Source organism: Scyliorhinus torazame, chromosome 2 (assembly GCF_047496885.1).
Source record: "Scyliorhinus torazame isolate Kashiwa2021f chromosome 2, sScyTor2.1, whole genome shotgun sequence".
NCBI lineage: Eukaryota > Metazoa > Chordata > Chondrichthyes > Carcharhiniformes > Scyliorhinidae > Scyliorhinus > Scyliorhinus torazame.
Window position 1 is genome coordinate 398,658,263 of NC_092708.1, and position 22,400 is coordinate 398,680,662.

The 22,400-nt window shown below is 49.7% G+C and overlaps 2 protein-coding genes and 1 non-coding gene across 3 annotated transcripts in view; 2 read left to right on the plus strand and 1 right to left on the minus strand.

Moving 5' to 3' along the window:
• Positions 1–4,403: 4,403 nt before the first annotated feature.
• Positions 4,404–15,623, minus strand: LOC140406150 (glutaredoxin-related protein 5, mitochondrial-like). The gene is made up of 2 exons (XM_072494294.1): positions 15,268–15,623; positions 4,404–4,896 (listed from the first exon to the last, which is right to left on the minus strand). Exons 1-2 carry the CDS (start codon positions 15,575–15,577, stop codon positions 4,721–4,723), a joined length of 486 nt encoding a protein of 161 aa, XP_072350395.1. The 5' UTR covers positions 15,578–15,623; the 3' UTR covers positions 4,404–4,720.
• Positions 15,624–16,138: 515 nt separating this feature from the next.
• Positions 16,139–22,400, plus strand: part of gstz1 (glutathione S-transferase zeta 1) — a 138,921-nt gene continuing 132,659 nt past the window's right edge. Inside the window, exons 1-2 of the mRNA XM_072494316.1 lie at positions 16,139–16,159; positions 20,672–20,796. Of these exons, the coding sequence (XP_072350417.1) occupies positions 20,794–20,796 (3 nt within the window). The 5' untranslated portion in view covers positions 16,139–16,159; positions 20,672–20,793. The remainder of the gene's footprint in view (positions 16,160–20,671; positions 20,797–22,400) is intronic.
• Positions 21,655–21,877, plus strand: LOC140408135 (small Cajal body-specific RNA 13). Its single transcript, XR_011940052.1, has one exon.

The following is a 22,400-nucleotide window of genomic DNA, read 5'->3' on the forward strand; positions in this document are numbered from 1 at the left end:
ACGGCAGGGTTTATAAAGCTAGAGTGGATTAAGTTTGTTCTAAGGGGGTCGGCTCAAGGGTTCACCAGGCGGTGGCAACCGTTCGTCGAATACCTCGCAGATAGATGGAATGGAAAAAAGAAGGCAGCAGCAGCAGCCCAGGATCGGGGGGGGGGGGGGGGGGGGGGGGTGGAGGAGGAGGAACCAGAAGGACTCTCAGGGTTGTTAATATATACTGTATAATATGTATAGGTCGTTGCTACAGATAATTATATATTGGACTGTTAAATTATATTTTTGTAGAGTGTTACTTGTGATAAGGCAGTTGCCAATTAGGGTTAGTTTTCATTTTTGTTATTTATTATTTATTCATTTTTTGTTTATAAAATAGGTCATTGTTATTTGTGTTGTTATAATATTGTGTAAAGGATGCACAATGTACTGTGTTGGTTGACCAAAATTTTTCAATAAAATATTTATTAAAAAAAAAGTGTGCTGTGTCCTTAGCGTTGAGGTTCTGGAGTGTTGGAACTGTACTCAACCAGGTGAGTAGAGCATTTCACCACTCCTGACTTGTGCTTTATAGGTGGTGAAACAATGGGGAACTAGGTGGTGAATTACCCGCAGCAGAGTCTTAGCCTCTCACCTGCTCAATGGTAATCCCAGGCTGTTGATAGTGGGATATTCAGTGATGGTAATGCCATTGTATATCAAGGGGACTTGGTTAAGATTCTCTCTTGTTGGGAGATGGTTATTTCTGACACTTGGATCGCACAAACATCACCGACCACTTATCAGACCAAGCCTCAATGTAGTCGATGTTGTTGCATATAGTTTCTGTATGAGGATCTGCAAATGGTGCTGAACATTGTAGTCGTCAGCAAACATCACCACTTCTGATTATTGATGAAGTAGCTGAAGATGGTTGGGCCTAGGACACCACCCCGATGAACTCCTGCAGTGATGTCCTGCATCAGAGATGATCGACCTCCAACAACACCCTATGTGCCAGGTATGAACAGTTTGCCCCCAAACCAATTCTCATTGACGTCAAATGTTGCAAGTGCTTCAGCCTTGCCTTTAGCACTGATTTGATGCGCTACCCCATCATCAAGGATGGGGGTGTTTGTGGATGTTCCTCCTCTCATCAGTTGTTGAATTATGCACCACTATTTATGACGGATGTGACGAGACTGCAGAGCTTTGATCTGATCGAGCACTTGTGGGATCACCTGTCTGTCTATTGCTGGTTGCATCTGCTGTTCAACATGTAGTCCTGTATCGTACTTTCACCTAATCTCCAAAGTTAATGATCAACAGCTGATAAACACTCCACTGACTACTCCCAGGGCATGTCCACCACCAGTCAGATAAAGCTCTGAAGAATTCCCAGGGCTTGAGAATGAATAAAGCTCCCACTCTTGTGCCAAACACACAGGGAAGGTACAATATGGGTACACACGAATTAAGAGTAGGCCATGCATTCTTCTAGCCTGCTCTACTGTACAGTAAGATCATGGATAAATGATTATATCGACTCTACTTCCCAGTCAGGTGACCTAATGCCTTGATTCACTTAGTGGCTAAAAATCTACCCACCTCAGTCTTTTGAGCATTCAAAGCCCTCTGAAAATGAAATGAAATGAAAATCGCTTATTGTCACGAGTAGGCTTCAATGAAGTTACTGTGAAAAGACCCTAGTCGCCACATTCCGGCGCCTGCTCGGGGAGGCTGGTCCGGGAATGCAGGAGGCATTTCAAAGATTCAAAACTTTCTGAATAAAGACATTTCTCATCTCAATTCATGGCCAACCCTTATCTCAGCTCAGGCTCAACCTTAGTCTCGGGGCCACGGGAAACAGCCTTAAAGCATCAAGCCTGCCCAGCAAAAGAATCTGGAGCATTTTAATCAGATCTCTTTCTTGTTCTCTCATCCAAACTCCAGGGAATCATTGCTCACGCTAATCAACTTCATCCCTGTTTAATAGAGTGAAGCTCCCTCATATTGTCCCCATCAAACACTCCCAGGGCAGGTGCAGCACGAGGTTAGATACAGAGTAAAGCTCCCTCTGCACTGTTCCCGTCAAACACTCCCAGGACAGGTACAGCACGGGGCTAGATACAGTGTAAAGCTCCCTCTACACTGTCCCCATCAAACACTCCCAGGACAGGTACAACACGGGGTTAGATACAGAGTAAAGCTCTCTCTACACTGTTCCCGCCAAACACTCCCAGGACAGGTACAGCATGGGGCTAGATACAGAGTAAAGCTCCCTCTACACTGTCCCCATCAAACACTCCCAGGACAGATACAGAGTAAAGCTCCCTCTACACTGTCCCCATCAAACACTCCCAGTACAGGTGCAGCACGAGGTTAGATACAGAGTAAAGCTCCCACTACACTGTCCCCATCAAACCCTACCAGGGCAGGTACAGCACAGGGTTAGATACAGAGTAAAGCTCCCTCTACACTGTCCCCATCAAACACTCCCAGGACAGGTACAGCACGGGGTTAGATACAGAGTTATGCTCCCTCGACACTGTCCCCATCAAACCCTCCCAGGACAGGTACAGCACAGGGTTAGATACAGAGTAAAGCTCCCTCTACACTGTCCCCATCAAACACTCCCAGGACAGGTACAGCACGGGGTTAGATACAGAGTAATGCTCCCGCGACACTGTCCCCATCAAATCCTCCCAGGACAGGTACAGCACGGGGTTAGATACAGAGTAAAGCTCCCTCTACACTGTCCCCATCAAACACTCCCAGGACAGGTACAGCACGGGGTTAGATACAGAGTAAAGCTCCCTCTGCACTGTTCCCGTCAAACACTCCCAGGACAGGTACAGCACGGGGCTAGATACAGAGTAAAGCTCCCTCTACACTGTCCCCATCAAACACTCCCAGGACAGGTACAACACGGAGTTAGATACAGAGTAAAGCTCTCTCTACACTGTTCCCGTCAAACACTCCCAGGACAGGTACAGCATGGGGCTAGATACAGAGTAAAGCTCCCTCTACACTGTCCCCATTAAACACTCCCAGGACAGATACAGCACGGGGCTAGATACAGAGTAAAGCTCCCTCTACACTGTCCCCATCAAACACTCCCAGGACAGGTGCAGCACGAGGTTAGATACAGAGTAAAACTCCCACTACACTGTCCCCATCAAACCCTCCCAGGACAGGTACAGCACAGGGTTAGATACAGAGTAAAGCTCCCTCTCCACTGTCCCCATCAAACACTCCCGGGACAGGTACAGCACGGGGTTAGATACAGAGTAAAGCTCCCTCTACACTGTCCCCATCAAACACTCCCAGGACAGGTACAGCACGGGGTTAGATACAGAGTAATGCTCCCTCGACACTGTCCCCATCAAACCCTCCCAGGACAGGTACAGCACGGGGTTAGATACAGAGTAAAGCTCCCTCTACACTGTCCCCATCAAACGCTCCCAGGACAGGTACAGCACGGGGTTAGATACAGAGTAAAGCTCCCTCTACACTGTCCCCATCAAACACTCCCAGGACAGGTACAGCACGGGGTTAGATACAGAGTAATGCTCCCTCGACACTGTCCCCATCAAACCCTCCCAGAACAGGTACAGCACGGGGTTAGATACAGAGTAAATCTCCCTCTACACTGTCCCCATCAAACACTCCCAGGACAGGTACAGCACGGGGTTAGATACAGAGTAAAGCTCCCTCGACACTGTCCCCATCAAACCCTCCCAGGACAGGTACAGCACGGGGTTAGATACAGAGTAAAGCTCCCTCTACACTGTCCCCATCAAACACTCCCAGGACAGGTACAGCACGGGGTTAGATACAGAGTAATGCTCCCTCGACACTGTCCCCATCAAACCCTCCCAGGTCAGGTACAGCACGGGTTTAGATACAGAGTAAATCTCCCTCTACACTGTCCCCATCAAACACTCCCAGGACAGGTACAGCACGGGGTTAGATACAGAGTAAAGCTCCCTCGACACTGTCCCCATCAAACACGCCCAGGACAGGTACAGCAAGGGGTTAGATACAGAGTAAAGCTCCCTCGACACTGTCCCACCAAAGGTTCCCGGGGGAGTACAACAGGACTTAGAGCAAAATTCCCACTACACTGTCCCAAATCCTCCCGCGGCAGGTGATGGGTTAAATAGAGAGCAAAACTCCATCTACAGCAAGGTTAGAAGAATCATGTCATCATTGGTTGGCTACCAGTGTGACATCAGTAGTCAACCTCATGGAATCCGAGTGTAACAGCGAACAGACTGTGTGTTGGGAATGGACTGCAGACTGGTTTCTGCTGTAATGCCAATCTCACAACCAACAATACTGCAAGTGCCCGTGACTGAACCCAGCCTCGAGTCACGGCCGGTGGGTGATGAGACAGAACTTCAACCCAACTTATCAAAACACCTCTCAAATTTAAAAAGAAAAATCACAATTTATTTTATTCATTCATAAAAACCCACGGCACTGAAAATCACTGTGGTAACATCTGCTGTTTAACCTGCTTCACCATTTTATTTTGTCCATGACAGCTAGGACTGTCGGGTCCACCAAGCTGAAGGAGTCGGTATCATTAGTGTATTAACACTAGCCACGTAATTGACCTCCTAATCCATTTTTCCTTTGCCAAGATCCCTAATGACACAGTAATACTTAATATAAAACCAGCAACACCATCCACACAAGATGCCAGTCAGGACAGGTGTCCACTTGATTCTGGGACCTCATTTTTCTACTTTTTGTCCTCTTTCTCCGTATCTAAGAGCGCGGAGCGGATGCCAAGTTTCTTCAGCTCCTCCACGAGGTCCCCGTTCTGATGCATCTGTAGTAGAATGTCGCATCCACCCACAAATTCCCCGTCAAAGTAGATCTGAGGGATGGTCGGCCAGTTGGAATAGTTTTTAATCCCTGTTTCAAAGGACAAAAGAAATAATCAGACAGAGTGCATGAAGTTCCTCCATCCCCATCCACCAAAAACTCAGGAACCCCCAGGACTCTGCCACAATATAGCGGGACATTCGGCCCTTCCAACCTGTTCCAAACTTCAATAAAAATCATTAAGCTCAACTTCATTAAGCTCTACTCCATTTCCCTCAAATCCAGAAATTCCTGAGTAGCCACGTCCCTTTCAGGTAAAAAACTCCAAAAATTCAAATCCTGAATGAAAACATTTCTTTTTTAATAAATTTAGAGTATCCAATTATTTTTTTTTCCAATTAAGGGGCAATTTAGCGTGTTCAATCCACCTAACCTGCACATGTTTGGGTTGTGGGGGTGAAACCCACGCAGACACGGGGAGAATGTGCAAACTCCACACAGACAGTGACCCAGGACCGGGATCGAACCCGGGTCCTCAGCACTGTAGGCAGCAGAGCTAACCACTGCGCTACCCGTGAAAAGATTTATCTGATTCAGAAATTGCCCTTAGCCTGAAATTATGCCCCTTCAGTCTAGAGACACCAACCAGACACTCACCATCTACTTTGTGAAGGCCACTCACAATCTTTGCTTCAAAATAATCTTTCTCTTCTCATCTTCAGAGAGCAGAGACTTACTCAACTCAATCTGTCCTCTCAGCTCAGCCTCGCAACCCCCCAAATCAGTTCAGTGAACCTTTGTTGCACTTCCACCTTCCTAAGGTAAAGATTAAAAACTGTACATCAGACACCCCAAAAGTACAGCCCGGGGGCGGAGACTCCTCGCCCATGGGGGGAGGAGAGATGGAGTCGGTTAGGATTGTATTTGCTGGAGTTTAGAAGAATGAGGGGGATTCGCATAGGAACCTACAAAATTCCAACTGGACCAGACAGGGTAGATAGAGAAGGATGTTCTCGTTGGTGGTGGTGGGGAGGGGGGGGGGGGGGGGGGGGGGGGGGGAAGAGTCCAGAACCAGGGGTCACATTCTGAGGATATGGGTGTAGAAGCCAAGTATTTCAAATACAACTAGTATAGGTAAAAGATAGCTGTTTAAGCATAAATGTTGAGCCCCAGTTTTTAAATACCCATTTATACAGCATAATTCACTTTTACTGAGGTCCGTTGTTCTGGCAAATGCATATTTTCAAAGACAGTGTGACATTAAAACAGCACAGTTGCAAAACAATTTGACACTGCTTGTGCTAATTGTCAAGGCCAAGGGATTGAATACACAGCAACATGAAGGCACCATTATTCACAATGCAGATAACAGCTAGGTCAGAAAAGCTGATGTTGCACATTGAAGATGGACGGCTTGCCATCAAATCAAATGTGTTTGAGTCTAACCCAAACCAATTAGGATTATATTGGGGTGTGATTAGATGACTTAAGACAGATATGAAAGTGTATAACTGAAAAGTTTCCCCCGCCATTTTAGGTTGTTATTGTCTTTGAAAGTGTGTTGTGCTGAGTTGTCTCGTGTGTTGTCTGTGGTGTATTGTCTTTGTGAGTTTTAGTTTTTTTTTGTTTTAGTGTTTAGTTTTTAGGTAATTGTCTTTGGGGGTTCTGTCAGTCTAACAGTCTGTGTCAGTGATGTTAGTCCACTTTTGACTTTGAGTTTGAGTTTAGCTGAAGATTAGCTTTCTCTCTCTCTTCATGTTTCATTGCCAGACTTTGACCTTTTAAAAGTTACTTTCGAGCTGTCTGCCTAAGCAAAGAAAGACAATGTCTGTAATTCTCTGAGAGCTTCGAATTGTCTACGAATTGCCTTTTAAATGACTTTCAAATTGTAATCAAGCGACTACAAATAAAACAATTCTTTTTGGCACCTGAGGAGTTTATACTGCAAATTTCTGCTGAGTTCCAGTATTTGCAAAGTGCTACTGATAACCGAATAGCAGAGATTATATAAATTCCTTCAACTATACACAGTCGAATAATACAAGGAATCGAACAACTTAACACAGTCTACAAATATTATAAATCTTACAACTTGTCGTATTGCGCCAGGACTTGATTCATCAACTAAGCTTCCCCCAAACTTGGCGTAGTTCGACAGGTTAAGATTCCCATAAATTTAAGATTCCTTCAATGGGGTTGACCACTCGGGACTGAAATGAGGAGTAATTTGTTCACCCAGAGAGTGGTGAGCCTGTGAAAATCTCGACCACAGAGAGCAGTTCAGGCCAACACATTGTATATGTTCAAGGAGTTATGGGGCTTCCAGTGACAGGGATGTGCTGAGAAGGTGCACAAAAGGTGGCTCTCCCAAAAAACCCAAACTGGCTTTTACTCAAAATAGCCTGTTAAAACAGGGAAAAAAGTATCCCCTCACCCTAATAACAGCCGCACAAGAGGCAATGCCCAGCAACAGTGGCTCTAGAGGCCGGAAAGAAACAAAAAGTGGCAAAAACTGGGAGAAACGAGCAGTCAAGACGACGAAAGTACGAGGCAAGAAGAATGAGGGGGACCTGCAAGCAGCCCACAGGCTCCCCTCACCGGAAGCTGGCTGGAGGAGGTTCCTCACGAGACAGCCAAGGGGCTCAAGGAAGAAATCAAGACCGACATTAAAGCAGTGGTCAGGATGGCGGTCCAGGTGGCCCTGGCCGAGGCAGAGACACGGCAAAGGAACACCATCAAGGAATTGGAAAGAGCCTCAACAGATCAGAGCGACCGGATCGCCACCCGGCGATATGGAGATAGTGAGGTTGATGGTGACGCAGGGAAGTCTAAAGGGGAAAATAGAGGACCAGGAGAACCTGTCACGGCGCCAAAACCAATGGATAGTGGGCCTGCTGGCGGGAACTGAAGGCAGGGACCCCACGGTCCCAGATGCTGGGAAACCAGTTGAGAAGGGACAGCTTCCGCAACCCGCCAGAAATAGACAAATCCCGACCTTCGCTCCGCCCAAGACTAAGGCCGGAGAGCAGCCGAGGGCAACAATCGGTATCAAGACTGGGAAAGAATCCTGCGCTGGGCCAGGCAGACAACTAGGAAGGACACCAGATTAGGATTTATCAGGACATTGGGGCAAACCTGGCCAAGCGGCAGTGGAATTCGACAGAGAGATGGCGGCTCTGAGCGATGGTGGCTTACATTAAAAGTGAAGTTTGGGATGCTGTACCCGGCCAAACATTGGGTCACATTCCAGGGTAGGGAGCACTTTTCACAAAGCCTGCAGACAGATTTGTCCAGGAGAACAGGCTGGGAAAACAGTTTCAGGGACCTGTATGGACGACTGATAGAGGCACGTTCCCCGCTGGATGAGACACGGGGGGAAATGGGAGGAAGAACTAGGGATAGAAATAGGGTGGGGACTCTGGAGCAAAGCACTGAACAGGGCCAACTCCACCTCGACTTGCGCAAGGCTAATCCCAATGCAGCTGAAAGTGGTGCACAGAGCACGAATGAGCAGGTTCTTCCCAGAGGTGGAGGATAATTGCGAACAGTGCCAGAGAGGCCTGGCCAACTACATCCACATGTTCTGGGCCTGCCTCAGACTTGTGGGGTTCTGGACAGCCTTCTGTGAAGCAATGTCCAAGGTTGTCGGGGTGAGGGTGGAGCCAAACCCGGAAGTGGCAGTTTTCGGGGGTATCACTTTTGGTTCTTTTTCTGTATAAACTAGAACTGCATCCTTATTGCTTTCTGTAAAATACTACTCGCGGTACGACACCCCTCACTTAACACTTGAGACAGAAATATTATGCCCTATTATGTATTTTCTGTTCATGTACTTAATGATCTGTTGAGCTGCTCGCAGAAAAATACTTTTCACTGTACCTCGGTACACGTGACAATGAACCAATCCAATATGTAAATAGAAAACAAATCGTCAAATGTAAAACTCCAATAAAAACATTTTTTTTTTTTTTTAAAAGGAGTTATGGGGGGAAAATGGGAACAGATTGCGAGTTGGGATAATTAGCCACGATCATAATGAATGCCGAGGCAGGCTCAAAGGGCCGAATGGCCTACTCCTGCTCCTATTTCCTGTTCCTTGAACCCCTCCAATCCGGGTGATGTAGCTATGCTGACAGCGCTGTTTTGGAGGGAATTACTTTGTGCAGCAATTTTTCATGGCACCTTATCAAATGCTTTTTGAAAATCCTACATCCACAGGTTCCCCTTTATCTATTCTGCTGGTTACATCTTCAAATAAAACTCATCTCCCATTCATTAATCAGATTATTAGGCCGATTCAACATGATTTGAAGTGCCCTGTCATTACTATAATCATGCATTCCTCTCTCTATGACCATTCATTACTCAACCTCATTACCCAGGGATTCTTCTAACAGTTAATAGCCCCAGCTGCCCTCAGTGCAGTGGGTGAAAAGGCATTCTGTTTCATGCAGAACCTTGATTGGCACAATAAAAAGCTGCTTTTGTTCCACTTCAATGGAGTTTAAAATCGCTGTCCTCACTAATCTGCATCTACCTGCTGATACTAACCTCACAGTTGTATTCTCAGATTTAGAATTCATTCGCCAGTGAGACAAAAATAGAAACAAAACGAAAGAATGCCAGAAATACTCAGAACAGTTAAAGTTTCAAATCAAAGACCTTGCATTGGAACCAATGCTACAGCTAGGTTGCACACGCTTGTGGTCACACAACAGCTGGACGATACTGTGCAAACCTGGTTCTGTGATAAAACTCTATGCACACAACCCTTCCAAATCTCTGGGTTCATGAAATCAAACCAGAGCAAATCAACAAATAAGAAATAGAGGTTAAAAAAAAGGAACGTTGCCTGGCTCCAAAGATCTAATAAAGGAGGCTGAGCGACAGTATGTGACCATGGGCTGCAGTCTAGTCACGCTTGCTTTAAGAGGTGGGGTTATCCCATATGGCAACTGATCCTACTGCTTTCCTTGCCCACCTCCCCCACGTCAGTGTTCTATCTCCAGTCAGGCATAGCCCCCAGATTCTGAATCACTAAATTACAGCTCAGTCTGGCTGCTCCTCTCTCGATAATTAAGGATCCATCTACCCACTTTCTCATTGCATCCTCACTATATCTCAACCTCTCCCCAGGACCCCACCCAATTCACGGCACCGTCTGCTTTAAATCTAGTGCGAGTAACTTATTGCATTACTCAATTATCCTTTTGGTGATCTAGTTAAACATTCGGAATTGCAGATAAGCAGAGGGATGCTGGGAATACTCAGCACGCCAGGCAACACCGACGGAGAAAGAAACAGTTAATATTTCAGGTTGATGACCTTTCATCAGACATATGCTTTCAGAAGTTCATCTATCCATAGCATCCCATCGATTGGCGGAAGTGGTCTGCCTCTACTGCTCTATCTGGCTATCCATTCCATGTGTTTATTACTTTTTTGCTACAATATTTTGAAAATGCTTTGAGACATGGTGAGGCCATGAAGTGTGTATACAAATACAAGCTCTGTCATCTCATTTCTTGCTTGGGAACTTACTGAGCAAACAGCTGTGATGTTTATCGATGTCTACCCTTTGAAAGTATTTAGTTTGTTGGAAAAGTTACTATAAAGTTAATTTATTTCCTCTCTCCTATCTTGTATGCTATGACAACACCACTCAGGTTCTAATAATTCATTAAAGGGGTAATAATAATCTTTATTAGTGTCACAAGTAGGCTTACATTAACACTGTAATGAAGTTACCGTGAAAATCCCCTAGTCGCCACACACCAGGTACACCGAGGGAGAATTCAGAATGTCCAATCCAACTAACCTGCATATCTTTGGACTGTGGGAGGAAACCGGAGCACCCGGAGGAAACCCATGCTGACACGGGGAGAACGTGCAGACTCCACACAGTGACCCAAGCCAGGAATTGAACTACGGGCATCACTGGCTGGAACGGCATTTACCGCCCATCGCAAATTGCCTTTGAGGGTGGTGGTGAGCTGTCTTCTTGAACCGCTGCCGTCCATGTGCTGTAGGTACACCCACAGTGTTATAAGGGAGGGAGCTCCAGGATTTTGACCCAGTGACAGTGAATGAACGGCGATATATTTCTAAGTCAGGATAGTGAGTTGTGGTGTCCCACGTGTGTGCTGTTTTAGTCCTGATGGATGACAGCGATCAGGCTTTGGCAGGTTCTGCCTAAGGAGCCTTGATAAGATCCTACAGTGCATCTTGTAGATGTTACACACTGCTACCACTGTTCGCCAGTGGGGGAGGGATTGCATGTTTAAGGTGGCAGATGGGGTGGCAATCATGCAGGCTGCTTTGTCCCAGATGGTGTTAAGCTTAAGCATTGTTGAAGCTGCACTGACCAGACAAGTGGAGAGCATTCCATCATACTCCTGACTTGTGCCTTGCAGATGGCAGGCAGGCTTTGCACAGTCAGGAGGTTACCTATTTTCAAAATTCACTGGTAAAACTGCCAACAGCATTTCTTCATAACTCAAAACTGTGACACTGGGGCTGATTTTTACACCTCCCTCAGAACTGGACTTGTTAACTCAAGGTATGCCTAGTCTGATTAATGAAGGCTTTGCCTTCTGCAACGTCAACCCTCCAGGTTTAAAGGCTTATCGTTACATAGCACAATGCCGCAAAGCTCTTTACAGCCAATAAGATATTGTCGCTGTTGTAATCTAGGAAACGTGGCAGCACATAGCAGTGACAAGGACATGATAACACCGTATCTCCTCTTCGAAATAGTGCTGTGGGATCACTTTCGCCCACCCCAAAAGGGCAGACAGGACCTTGGTGAAACAGCTCACCTGAAAGACAGCACGTCTGATAGACCAACATTCTCTCAATACTGCACTGAAACTTCAGTCTTTGTTCTCGTGTTTAAGCCCAGAGGTAGGATTTGAACCCAAATAGCTTCAATTCAGGTGAGATTGCCGCCCACTGAACCATGGTAACACTGCTGTACAGTACTGATGTGCCTGTAGGGTGGGGCACCCTACTGCCTCTGGATACATCTTCCCAGTGACAGTTTAACTCTAATGTCAACTCATTTCATTCACAAATCTTCCCAATTCACCAATAGGTTTAATACTCCCCTTATCTGCTCTCCCCACCCCTCCCATAGACACTCTCACTGACTCGATCCAGGCCCTCCCCACCCGCTCTCCCGACACCTCTCCCCGCACCCCCGCTCTCCCCCCACACCCCAACACTCTCCCACACACACCCTTTTTTCTCTCTATGTACTAAATGATCGGTTGAGCTGCTTGCAGAAGCATACTTTTCATTGTTCCTCAGTACACGGGACAATAAACCCCCCCCCCCCCCCCCGGCATCGATCCCCTGCTCTCTCCACCCCCCATGTATCGATCCGCCCCCCCGCCCCCCCCCCCCTAGTATCGGTCCCCCTCTCTCCCCAGCCCAAGGCCCAGGTATAGACCCCACCCCCCTCTCTCTCACCACCGTATCGATCCCCCCTCTTGTCTTGTGACCCCCCCCCCCCGGGTATCGATCCTCCCTCTCCCCTCCCCGGGTATCGATCCTCCCTCTCCCCTCCCCGGGTATCGATCCTCCCTCTCCCCTCCCCGGGTATCGATCCTCCCTCTCCCCTCCCCGGGTATCGATCCTCCCTCTCCCCTCCCCGGGTATCGATCCTCCCTCTCCCCTCCCAGTGTATCGATACCCCCCCCCCCCCCCCCCGTATCAAACCCCCTCTCTCCTCCACCCGGGTATCGATCCCCCCCTCTCCCAGGGTATCAACCCTCCCCTCTCCCCGGGTATCGATCCCCCCCTCTCCCCGGGTCTGATATAATTTACCGTGCAGTTTGAGAGGGAGAAGCTGCAATCAGATGCAACGGTATTACAATTAAATAATGGCAACTACAAAGGCATGAGGGAGAAGCTGACCAGAGTTTTTTAAAAATAAATTTAGAATACCCAATTAATTTTTTCCAATTAAGGAGCAATTTAGCGTGGCCAATCCACCTACCCTGCACATCTTTGGGTTCTGGGGGCAAAACCCACGCAAACAAGGGGAGACTGTGCAAACTCCACACGGACAGTGACCCAGAGCCATGATCGAACCTGGGACCTCGGCGCCGTGAGGTTGCAGGGCTAACCCACTGCTCCACCGTGCTGCCCCGGAGCTGGCCAGAGTTGATTGGAAAATGAGCCTAGCAGGGAAGACAGTGGAACGGCAATGTTTCCTCCTCCCAAGGAGGAGGAAACATGCTTACGGGAGGATAAGACATCCATGGCTGACGAGAGATCTAAAGGACAGCATAAAAGCTAAAGGAAAAGCATACAAAGTGGCGAGGATTAGTGGGAAGCCAGAGGATTGGGAAGCCTTTAAAAGCAAGCAGAGGACAACTAAAAAAGCAATAAGGGGGGAGAAGATGAAGTATGAGTGCAAGCTAGCTAGTAATATAAAGGAAGATAGGAAGAGTTTTTCTTCAATATATAAAAGATGAGAGGAAAAAGTAGACATTGGACCACTGGAAAATGTGGCTGGAAAAGTAATAATAGGAAACAAAGAAACGGCAGAAGAATTGAATAGTTACTTTGCATCAGTCTTCACGGTGGAAGACACCAGTGGGATGCCAGAGCTCCAGGAGAACCAGAGGTGAGCGCAGTTAAGGTTCCAGGGAAACTGAAAGGTCTGAAGGTGCATAAGTCACCTGGACCGGATGGACTACACCCCAGGGTCCTAAAAGAGATAGCTGAGGAAATTGTGGAGGCATTGGTGATGATCTTTCAGGAATCACTGGAGGCAGGAAGGGTCACAGAGGACTGGAAAGTGGCTAATGTAACACCACTGTTGAATAAGGGAGAGAGGCAAAAGATGAGAAATTATAGACCGGTTAGTCTGACTTTGGTCATTGGTAAGATTTTAGAGTCTGTTATTAAAGATGAGGTTGCGAAGTACTTGGAAGTGCATGGTAAAATAGGACTGAGTCAACTCGGCTTTGTCAAAGGGAGGTCGTGTCTGAAAAATAGGGTGGCACCGTGGTTAGCACTGTTGCTTCAATGTGCCAGAGACCCAGTTCAATTCCGCCCTTGACAAGGTACCGCATAGGAGACTGTTAAATAAGTTAAGAGCCCATGGTGTTAAGGGTAAGATCCTGGCATGGATAGAGGATTGGCTGACTGGCAGAAGGCAGAGAGTGGGGATAAAGGGGTCTTTTTCTGGATGGCAGCCGGAGACTAGTGGTGTGCCTCAGGGGTCTGTGCTGGGGCCACAACTTTTCACAATATACATAAATATATATAATGCAGAGGCTGTTTAGCACCGGGCTAAATCGCTGGCTTTGAAAGCAGACCAAGGCAGGCCAGCAGCACGGTTCAATTCCCGTAACAGCCTCCCCGAACAGGCGCCGGAATGTGGCGACTAGGGGCTTTTCACAGTAACTTCATTTGAAGCCTACTTGGGACAATAAGCGATTTTCATTCATTAATTTCATTCATTCATTCAAATGATCTGGAAAAAGGAACTGAAGGCACTGTTGCTAAGTTTGCAGAAAATACAAAGATCTGTAGAGGGACAGGTAGTATTGAGGAAGCAAGGGGGCTGCAGAAGGACTTGGACAGGCTAGGAGAGTGGGCAATGAAGTGGCAGATGGAATACAATGTGGAAAAGTGTGAGGTTATGCACTTTGGAAGGAGGAATTTAGGCAAAGACTATTTTCTCAATGGGGAAATGCTTAGGAAATCAAAAGCACAAAGAGACTTGGGAGTCCTTGTTCAAGATTCTCTTAAGGTTAACGTGCAGATTCAGTCGGCAGTTAGGAAGGCAAATGCAATGTTAGCATTCATGTCGAGAGGGCGAGAGTACAAGAGCAGGGATGTACTTCTGAGGCTGTATAAGGCTCTGGTCAGACCCCATTTGGAGTATTGTGAGCAGTTCTGGGCCCCGTATCGAAGGAAGGATGTGCTGGCCTTGGAAAGGATCCACAGGAGGTTCACAAGAATGATCCCTGGAATGAAGAACTTGTCGTATGAGGAACGTTTGAGGACTCTGGGACTGTACGCGTTGGAGTTTAGAAGGACGAGGGGGGATCTTATTGAAACTTACAGGATACTGCGAGGCCAGGATAGAGTGGACGTGGAGAGGATGTTTCCACTTGTAGGAGAAACTAGAACCAGAGGACACCATCTCAGACTGAAGGGACGATCCTTTAAAACAGAGATGAGGAGGAATTTCTTCAGCCAGAGGGTGGTTAACCTGTGGAACTCTTTGCCACAGAAGGCTGTGGAGGCCAAATCACTGAGTGTCTTTAAGACAGAGATAGATAGGTTCTTGATCAATAAGGGGATCAGGGGTTATGGGGAGAAGGCAGGAGAATGGGGATGAGAAACATATCAGCCAGGATTGAATGGCGGAGCAGACCCGATGGGCCGAGTGGGCTAATTCTGCTCCTACGTCCTACGGTTCCCCCCCCCCCCGGGGGTCACCTTGCCGGATCTCCTGGTCCTCCAGCACATTGTAGGCCCGGTAGTTGTCCACGCCGTGCATCCTCAGGATCTGCACCACCGCGTTGCTGAATCCACACTGGGGCTGGGCGGGGGTGCCCTTGATGAAAACCACCACCTTGTCCTTCCTCACCAGGCCCTCCAGCCGCCGGCGGGTGGCGCCGCCCGGCTCCCCGGCCCCGTCGTCCGAGCCTCCTCCTCCCGCCGCGCCCTCACTCACACCCCGCCTGGGGGCCGGGCCCAGCGCCCGGCGCGCCGCCGTCCGGCACGATATCCGCAGCAGCGAGAACATGGCGGCGCCGGCGGGACAGCGGAGCGGACAGCCTGGGTCCGCGCGCGGGGGGCGGGGCGATGGGCGTGGTCAGCCTGTGTCCGCGCGCGGGGGGCGGGGCGATGGGCGTGGACAGCCTGGGTCCGCGAGCGGGGGGCGGGGCGATGGGCGTGGACAGCCTGTGTCCGCGCGGGGGGCGGGGCGCCGGGGCGGGGCGATGGGCGTGGACAGCCTGAGTCCGAGCGATGGGCGTGAACAGCCTGTGTCCGCGCGGGGGGCGGGGCGCGGGGCGTGGTCAGCCTGTGTCCGCGCGCGGGGGGCGGGGCGATGGGCGTGGACAGCCTGGGTCCGCGCGCGGGGGGCGGGGCGATGGGCGTGGACAGCCTGGGTCCGCGAGCGGGGGGCGGGGCGATGGGCGTGGACAGCCTGTGTCCGCGCGGGGGGCGGGGCGCCGGGGCGGGGCGATGGGCGTGGACAGCCTGAGTCCGCGCGATGGGCGTGAACAGCCTGTGTCCGCGCGGGGGGCGGGGCGCTGGGTGCGGGGCGCGGGGCTGGGTTTCTATTTCCGGGGTCAGACCGCCGGGGTCAGGCCGGCGGGGTCAGGTAGGGAGAGGGTGTGGTCCTGGGTTCCTGGCCCCCCTTCATCATGATGTTGGGATCCGCAGCGTCCCTGTCAGCCCCACTCAGTCAGCAGGAGGCCATTCAGCCCGTCCCACCGGCCAGTCAACCTGCCAATGCTGAGCAGCACAGGAGGAGGCCATTCGGCCCACCAGTCAAGTGCTGCCCCCGCAGCAACAGGGGCTCACCCAGGGCCACCTCCTGAGACCGTGCCCCGGGCCCGGGTCCCTGTCCGTGTGGAGTTTGCACATTCTCCCCGTGTCTGCGTGGGTCTCACCCCCACAACCCAACGATGTGCAGGCTAGGGGGATTGGCCGCGCTGAATTGCCCCTTGCGGTGAGGTTGCAGGAAGATTGGGCCTGGGTGGTGTGGTCATTTGAAGGGTTGGTGCTGACTCAGTGGGCTGAATGGCCTCCGTCAGCAGTGTAGGGTTCTATGATTCAATGTGCAGGGTAGGCGGATTGGCCACAATAATTGGCCCCTTAATTGGAAAAAAATAATTGGGTACTCTAAATTTCTTTTTTTTTAAATTACCTGTCCAATTCCCTTTTTCAAGCCACAACATCTCGGGCAGTGCAGTCCAAATCACAGCCACTCGCTGTTTAAAATACATTTTCCTCATGCTGCATTTTGCTTCTCTGACAGTCCCCACATTCCTGTGTCCTCTGGGGTGTGATCCTGCACCATTGGGAAGATGTTCCCTGTCAAGCACCATTCAGATAGAACCCTATTTGTGATTTTGAAAACATTGTCAAATCTCCTCTCCACATTCTCTTTGAGGAGAACAATCCCAGCGTCTGCGATCTATACACGTGACTTGAGTTTCCTCATCTTGAGAAATTTCCTCCGAGTCTTTCTGCCCCCTGACAAGAGTTGCTGATCTGTATCTTAACACCACCTTCTCGCCTTCGGATCCTAGCCCACAATGAGTAGCAAAAAATATCAATTTCAGATTTTAAACTTAAGTAAGGTAGCATCTACCACTTTCAGGCTTAGGAACATGGGAATTAGGAGCAGAAGTAGGCAATTCAGCCCTTAGAGCCTGCTCCGCCATTCAATCAGATCATGGCTACAGGTTCATAGCTCCTTGCAGGTGGAGTCGCAGGTGCACAGGGTGGTGAAGAAGGCATTCGGCATGCTGGGGTTTATTGGTCAGAATATTGAATACAGGAGTTGGGACGGCTTGTTGAAGTTGTACAAGACATTGGTAAGACCACACATGGAATTCTGGTCACCATATAGGAAGGATATTGTTAAACTAGAAAGAGTGCAGAAGAGATTTACGAGGATGCTACCTGGACTCGATGGTCTGAGTTATAAGGAGAGGCTCAACAGGCTGGGAGGTTTTTTTCCCTGGAGCGTAGGAGGCTTAGGGGTGACCTTCTAGAGGTCTATAAAGTAAAGAGGAGCATAGATAAGGTAGACAGTCAACATCTTTTCTCCAAGGTAGAGGAGTCTATAACTAGAGGGCATAGGTTTAAGGTGAGAGGGGAGAGATACAAAAGAGACCAGAGGGGAAATTCTTTCACACACAGGGTGGCGAGCCTCTGGAATGAGCTGCCAGAGGCAGTGGTAGAGGTGGGTACAATTTTTACCTTTTAAAAAGCAGTTAGACAGTTACATGGGCAGGGTGGGTATAGAGGGGTATGGGCCAAATGTGGGCAAGTGGGACCAGCTTAGTGATAGAAACTGGGCAGCATAGCCAAGCTGGGCCAAAGGGCCTGTTTCCATGCTGTAAACATCTACGACTATGGCTGATCTCTTCCTCGTCTCAAATCCACCTCCCACCTGTTCCCCATATCCCATTAACCCATTTTAAAAATCTCTTGAAAGCATTTAATGATTCCAACTCCCCCGCACGATGGGGCAGCAAGTTCCACAAATTCACCCCCTCTGCGAGAAGTAGTTCCTCCTCATCTCGGTTCTAAATCTACCGCCTCTCAACCTATATCTGTGACCTCTTCTAGATTGCTGCACCAGGGGGAACATTTGGTTCATGTTTACTTTATCGATCCCTTTTAGTATTTTATACACCTCGATCAGGTCCCCTCTCATCCTTCTAAACTCCAGTGAGTATAAACCCAAACTGTTTAATCTCTCCTCGTACGTCAACCCCTCCATCCCCAGAATCAATCTGGTGACCCTCCTCTGAACTGCCTCCAATGCCACCACATCCTTCCTCAAACAAGGAGACCAAAACCTGACCCAATACTCCAGATGTGGTCTCACCAACACCCAATATAATTGCAACAACACTTCTCTACTTTTATACTCCAGTCCATTTACAATAAACGCTAACATTTCATTTGTCTTTTTAATTCCACACTGTACCCCCAAACCGACTTTCTGTGATTTATGAACAAAGACACCCAGATCCCACTGCCCAGATCACTCTGCCCAGCTCCCTCTGCCCAGGTCCCACTGCCCAGCTCCCTCTGCCCAGATCCCACTGCCCAGATCCCACTGCCCAGATCCCACTGCCCAGATCCCACTGCCCAGATCACTCTGCCCAGCTCCCTCTGCCCAGGTCCCACTGCCCAGGTCCCTCTGCCCAGCTCCCTCTGCCCAGCTCCCTCTGCCCAGCTCCCTCTGCCCAGCTCCCTCGGCCCAGATCCCACTGCCCAGATCCCTCTGCCCAGCTCCCTCTGCCCAGCTCCCTCGGCCCAGCTCCCTCGGCCCAGATCCCACTGCCCAGATCCCACTGCCCAGATCCCTCGGCCCAGATCACTCTGCCCAGATCCCTCGGCCCAGATCCCACTGCCCAGATCACTCTGCCCAGCTCCCTCTGCCCAGCTCCCTCGGCCCAGATCCCACTGCCCAGATCCCACTGCCCAGATCCCACTGCCCAGATCCCTCTGCCCAGCTCCCTCTGCCCAGCTCCCTCGGCCCAGATCCCACTGCCCAGATCCCACTGCCCAGATCCCTCGGCCCAGATCACTCTGCCCAGATCCCTCGGCCCAGATCCCACTGCCCAGATCACTCTGCCCAGCTCCCTCTGCCCAGCTCCCTCGGCCCAGATCCCACTGCCCAGATCCCTCTGCCCAGATCCCTCTGCCCAGATACCTCTGCCCGATCCCTTTGCCCAGCTCCCTCTGCCCAGATCCCTCTGCCCAGATACCTCTGCCCGATCCCTTTGCCCAGATCCCTCGGCCCAGATCCCACTGCCCAGATCCCACTGCCCAGATCCCTCTGCCCAGATACCTCTGCCCGATCCCTTTGCCCAGCTCCCTCTGCCCAGATCCCTCTGCCTGATCCCTCTGCCCAGCTCCCTCTGCCCAGCTCCCTCGGCCCAGCTCCCTCTGCCCAGCTCCCTCTGCCCAGCTCCCTCGGCCCAGCTCCATCTGCCCATATCCCTCGGCCCAGATCCCTCTGCCCAGCTCCCTCTGCCCAGATCCCTCTGCCCAGCTCCCTCTGCCCGATCCCTCTGCACAGATCCCTCTGCACAGATCCCTCTGTACAAATCCCTCTGCACAGATCCCTCTGCCCAGCTCCCTCTGCCCATATCCCTCGGCCCAGATCCCTCTGCCCAGATCCCTCTGCACAGCTCCCTCTGCCCAGCTCCCTCTGCCCAGCTCCCTCGGCCCAGCTCCCTCTGCCCAGCTCCCTCTGCCCAGCTCCCTCGGCCCAGCTCCATCTGCCCATATCCCTCGGCCCAGATCCCTCTGCCCAGCTCCCTCTGCCCAGATCCCTCTGCCCAGCTCCCTCTGCCCGATCCCTCTGCACAGATCCCTCTGCACAGATCCCTCTGTACAAATCCCTCTGCACAGATCCCTCTGCCCAGCTCCCTCTGCCCATATCCCTCGGCCCAGATCCCTCTGCCCAGATCCCTCTGCACAGATCCCTCTGCACAGATCCCTCTGCCCAGGCGCATTTTGAATCTGCTTTCCATTTCGATAATAATTTGCCTTCCTATTTTTTCGGCCCAAATGGATAACCTCACACTTATCCACATTAAACTCCATCTGCCAAATTTTGGCCCAATCTCCTAGCTTATCTATATCTGTCTGTAAGATCTGTATCTCCTCTTCACTGCTTGCTTTCCCACTATTTTAGTATCATCCGCAAATTGTGCTACCTTACACTCTGCCCCTGCTTGCAGATCATTTATATAGATTGTGAATAGTTGCGGTCCGAGGACTGACCCCTGCGACACCCGCTAGTTACCGTTCACCAGCCAGAGAAAGACCCATTTAACCAGATCCTCTGCTTTCTGTCATCAGCCAATCCTCAATCCAATCTAGTATTCCAGCCCCAACCCCCTGCGACCTCGCCTTCCGGGTCAATTATGCGTCACCTCGTCAGACGCACTTGGTGCGCAGTCTCTCCTAACTTCTCTCGTGAATGGCATGGCTCGGATTTAAAGATTATGTCACCTTGCTCTGCATTCCACCATTGGGGGGGGCGGGGGTGGGGGGGGGGGGGTATCTATCCAGTCAATTCCTTTTAAAACCCTTAACAACCACAGATTTATGATTCTTGGCAATACTAACTCTTTAGGCTTGCAGACCTTGGTTCTGTTTCCAAGCTCTCAGCTCACTCATCTCGTAGGTTGAAGGGCCATTCCAGAGTCTCAAGCACATAATCAGCTTCTGCTGCAGCAATCCCTCAACAACCCAATCATGGTAAGTGCCAACCAATAAATATTTGAGATTGTGTTCTTGTGCCTGAAGAAAGAAGATCCGAGGCACAATCCCTACCCCCTGCTGACCTAACCGTGGCTCAGTGAATAGCACTCTCAATTCAGAAGGTTTCCGGTTCACGCACCACTCCTCTTGGGCATGTAATCCAGTGTTGCCATTGCAGTAATGAGGAAGTGCTGAGATGCCATCTTCCAGATGAGATGTTAAACTGAGTCTCCATCTGCCCTCTTGGGCAGATATGGAAGATCATTCAGGATTTTTACAGGATGAGCAGGGATTCGCCCTATGTCCTGCTTGACATTTATCCATCAAAATTGGTGATCTTGCTGTGTGTAAATTTATGCAGCATTTTCTACATTATAACCGTGAAAGTAGGTCAAAAGTACGTCATTGACTAAAGCACTTGGCGATATCCTAAAGGCTGAAAGGAATTATAGAAATGGAAGTTCCTTTTTCCTGACCAAACTCTTTAAAGTGCACTTGAGATATACACTTTCATTGCAATCAAATGTTAATTTTTTTAAGCGACATGGAGGCACAGTGGTTAGCACTGCTGTCTCACATCTCCAGGGACCCGGGCAGGCATGGGGGCACAGTGGTTAGCACTGCTGTCTCACAGCTCCAGGGACCCGGGCAGGCATGGAGGCACAGTGGTTAGCACTGCTGTCTCACAGCTCCAGGGACCCGGGTAAGAAGAATGAAGGTAGCACAGACTGGGACCTGGTTTGATGATATGGGATTTTTCAACAGCATTTGCAGCCATGTCGATAATTAGTGTGCTGGGTGGATAATGGGTTCACGTTTATCTCTGGGAGTTCCCTACTGACATTGTGCTCACTCATTCTGTACAGGAAGTGCACAGAGAGTGAGCAATGTGTACACCACCACATACCACTGGCAATTACCCCTCCTGCACTGCACTTGAGGACTGCTGTTGTCTCGGAGATGCTGGCTTCACCAGTGCCTTCATCGATCTCCAGGCAGGAAGAGCAAAGTATTCCAGTCCCAGATATTGTTGGTAAAACGAGAGCACTTCTGTCAGACACTGAAGGCTGGTACATATCGTTTCAGTACTGTGTGCCACAGGCTGTTGGTGATTTTACAAGATTGTGATGGGCCGATATCTTAACTCTATTGAGAAGCGTCCCTTTACACCCTTACCCCAACAAAAAATGCTTCTGTCTAACATATTTGTTGTTTGTTGGGTGCTTTTCCTTTGGGTACGATATTTTCACAGATCTCTCTGCCTGAGGAAGACTTTCAGCTATCCATACAGTGACTCCGGTGCCCCTGATACTTTTGGTGATTTCTGATTACTTCTCCCTGGAAAGATCTTAGTACAACTGATAAAAATGCTGCTTTAATTTAACATTTGATGGGATGAGTTCACTGGCTGGTGTACATTAGATCCAGGCACAAAATGTAGTAAATGGGGCCTGTGGAACATTTCACCTTCACATAACAGAAGTTGTTTAAACCTTGGGCAGGGTCCAGCTGGGTGAGACTGCATGACTTCTCTTCCTGCTTCACACGGTTACCTCTGGTGTCCTACAAGAATCTAACCTTGACCCCTCCTATTTCTCATC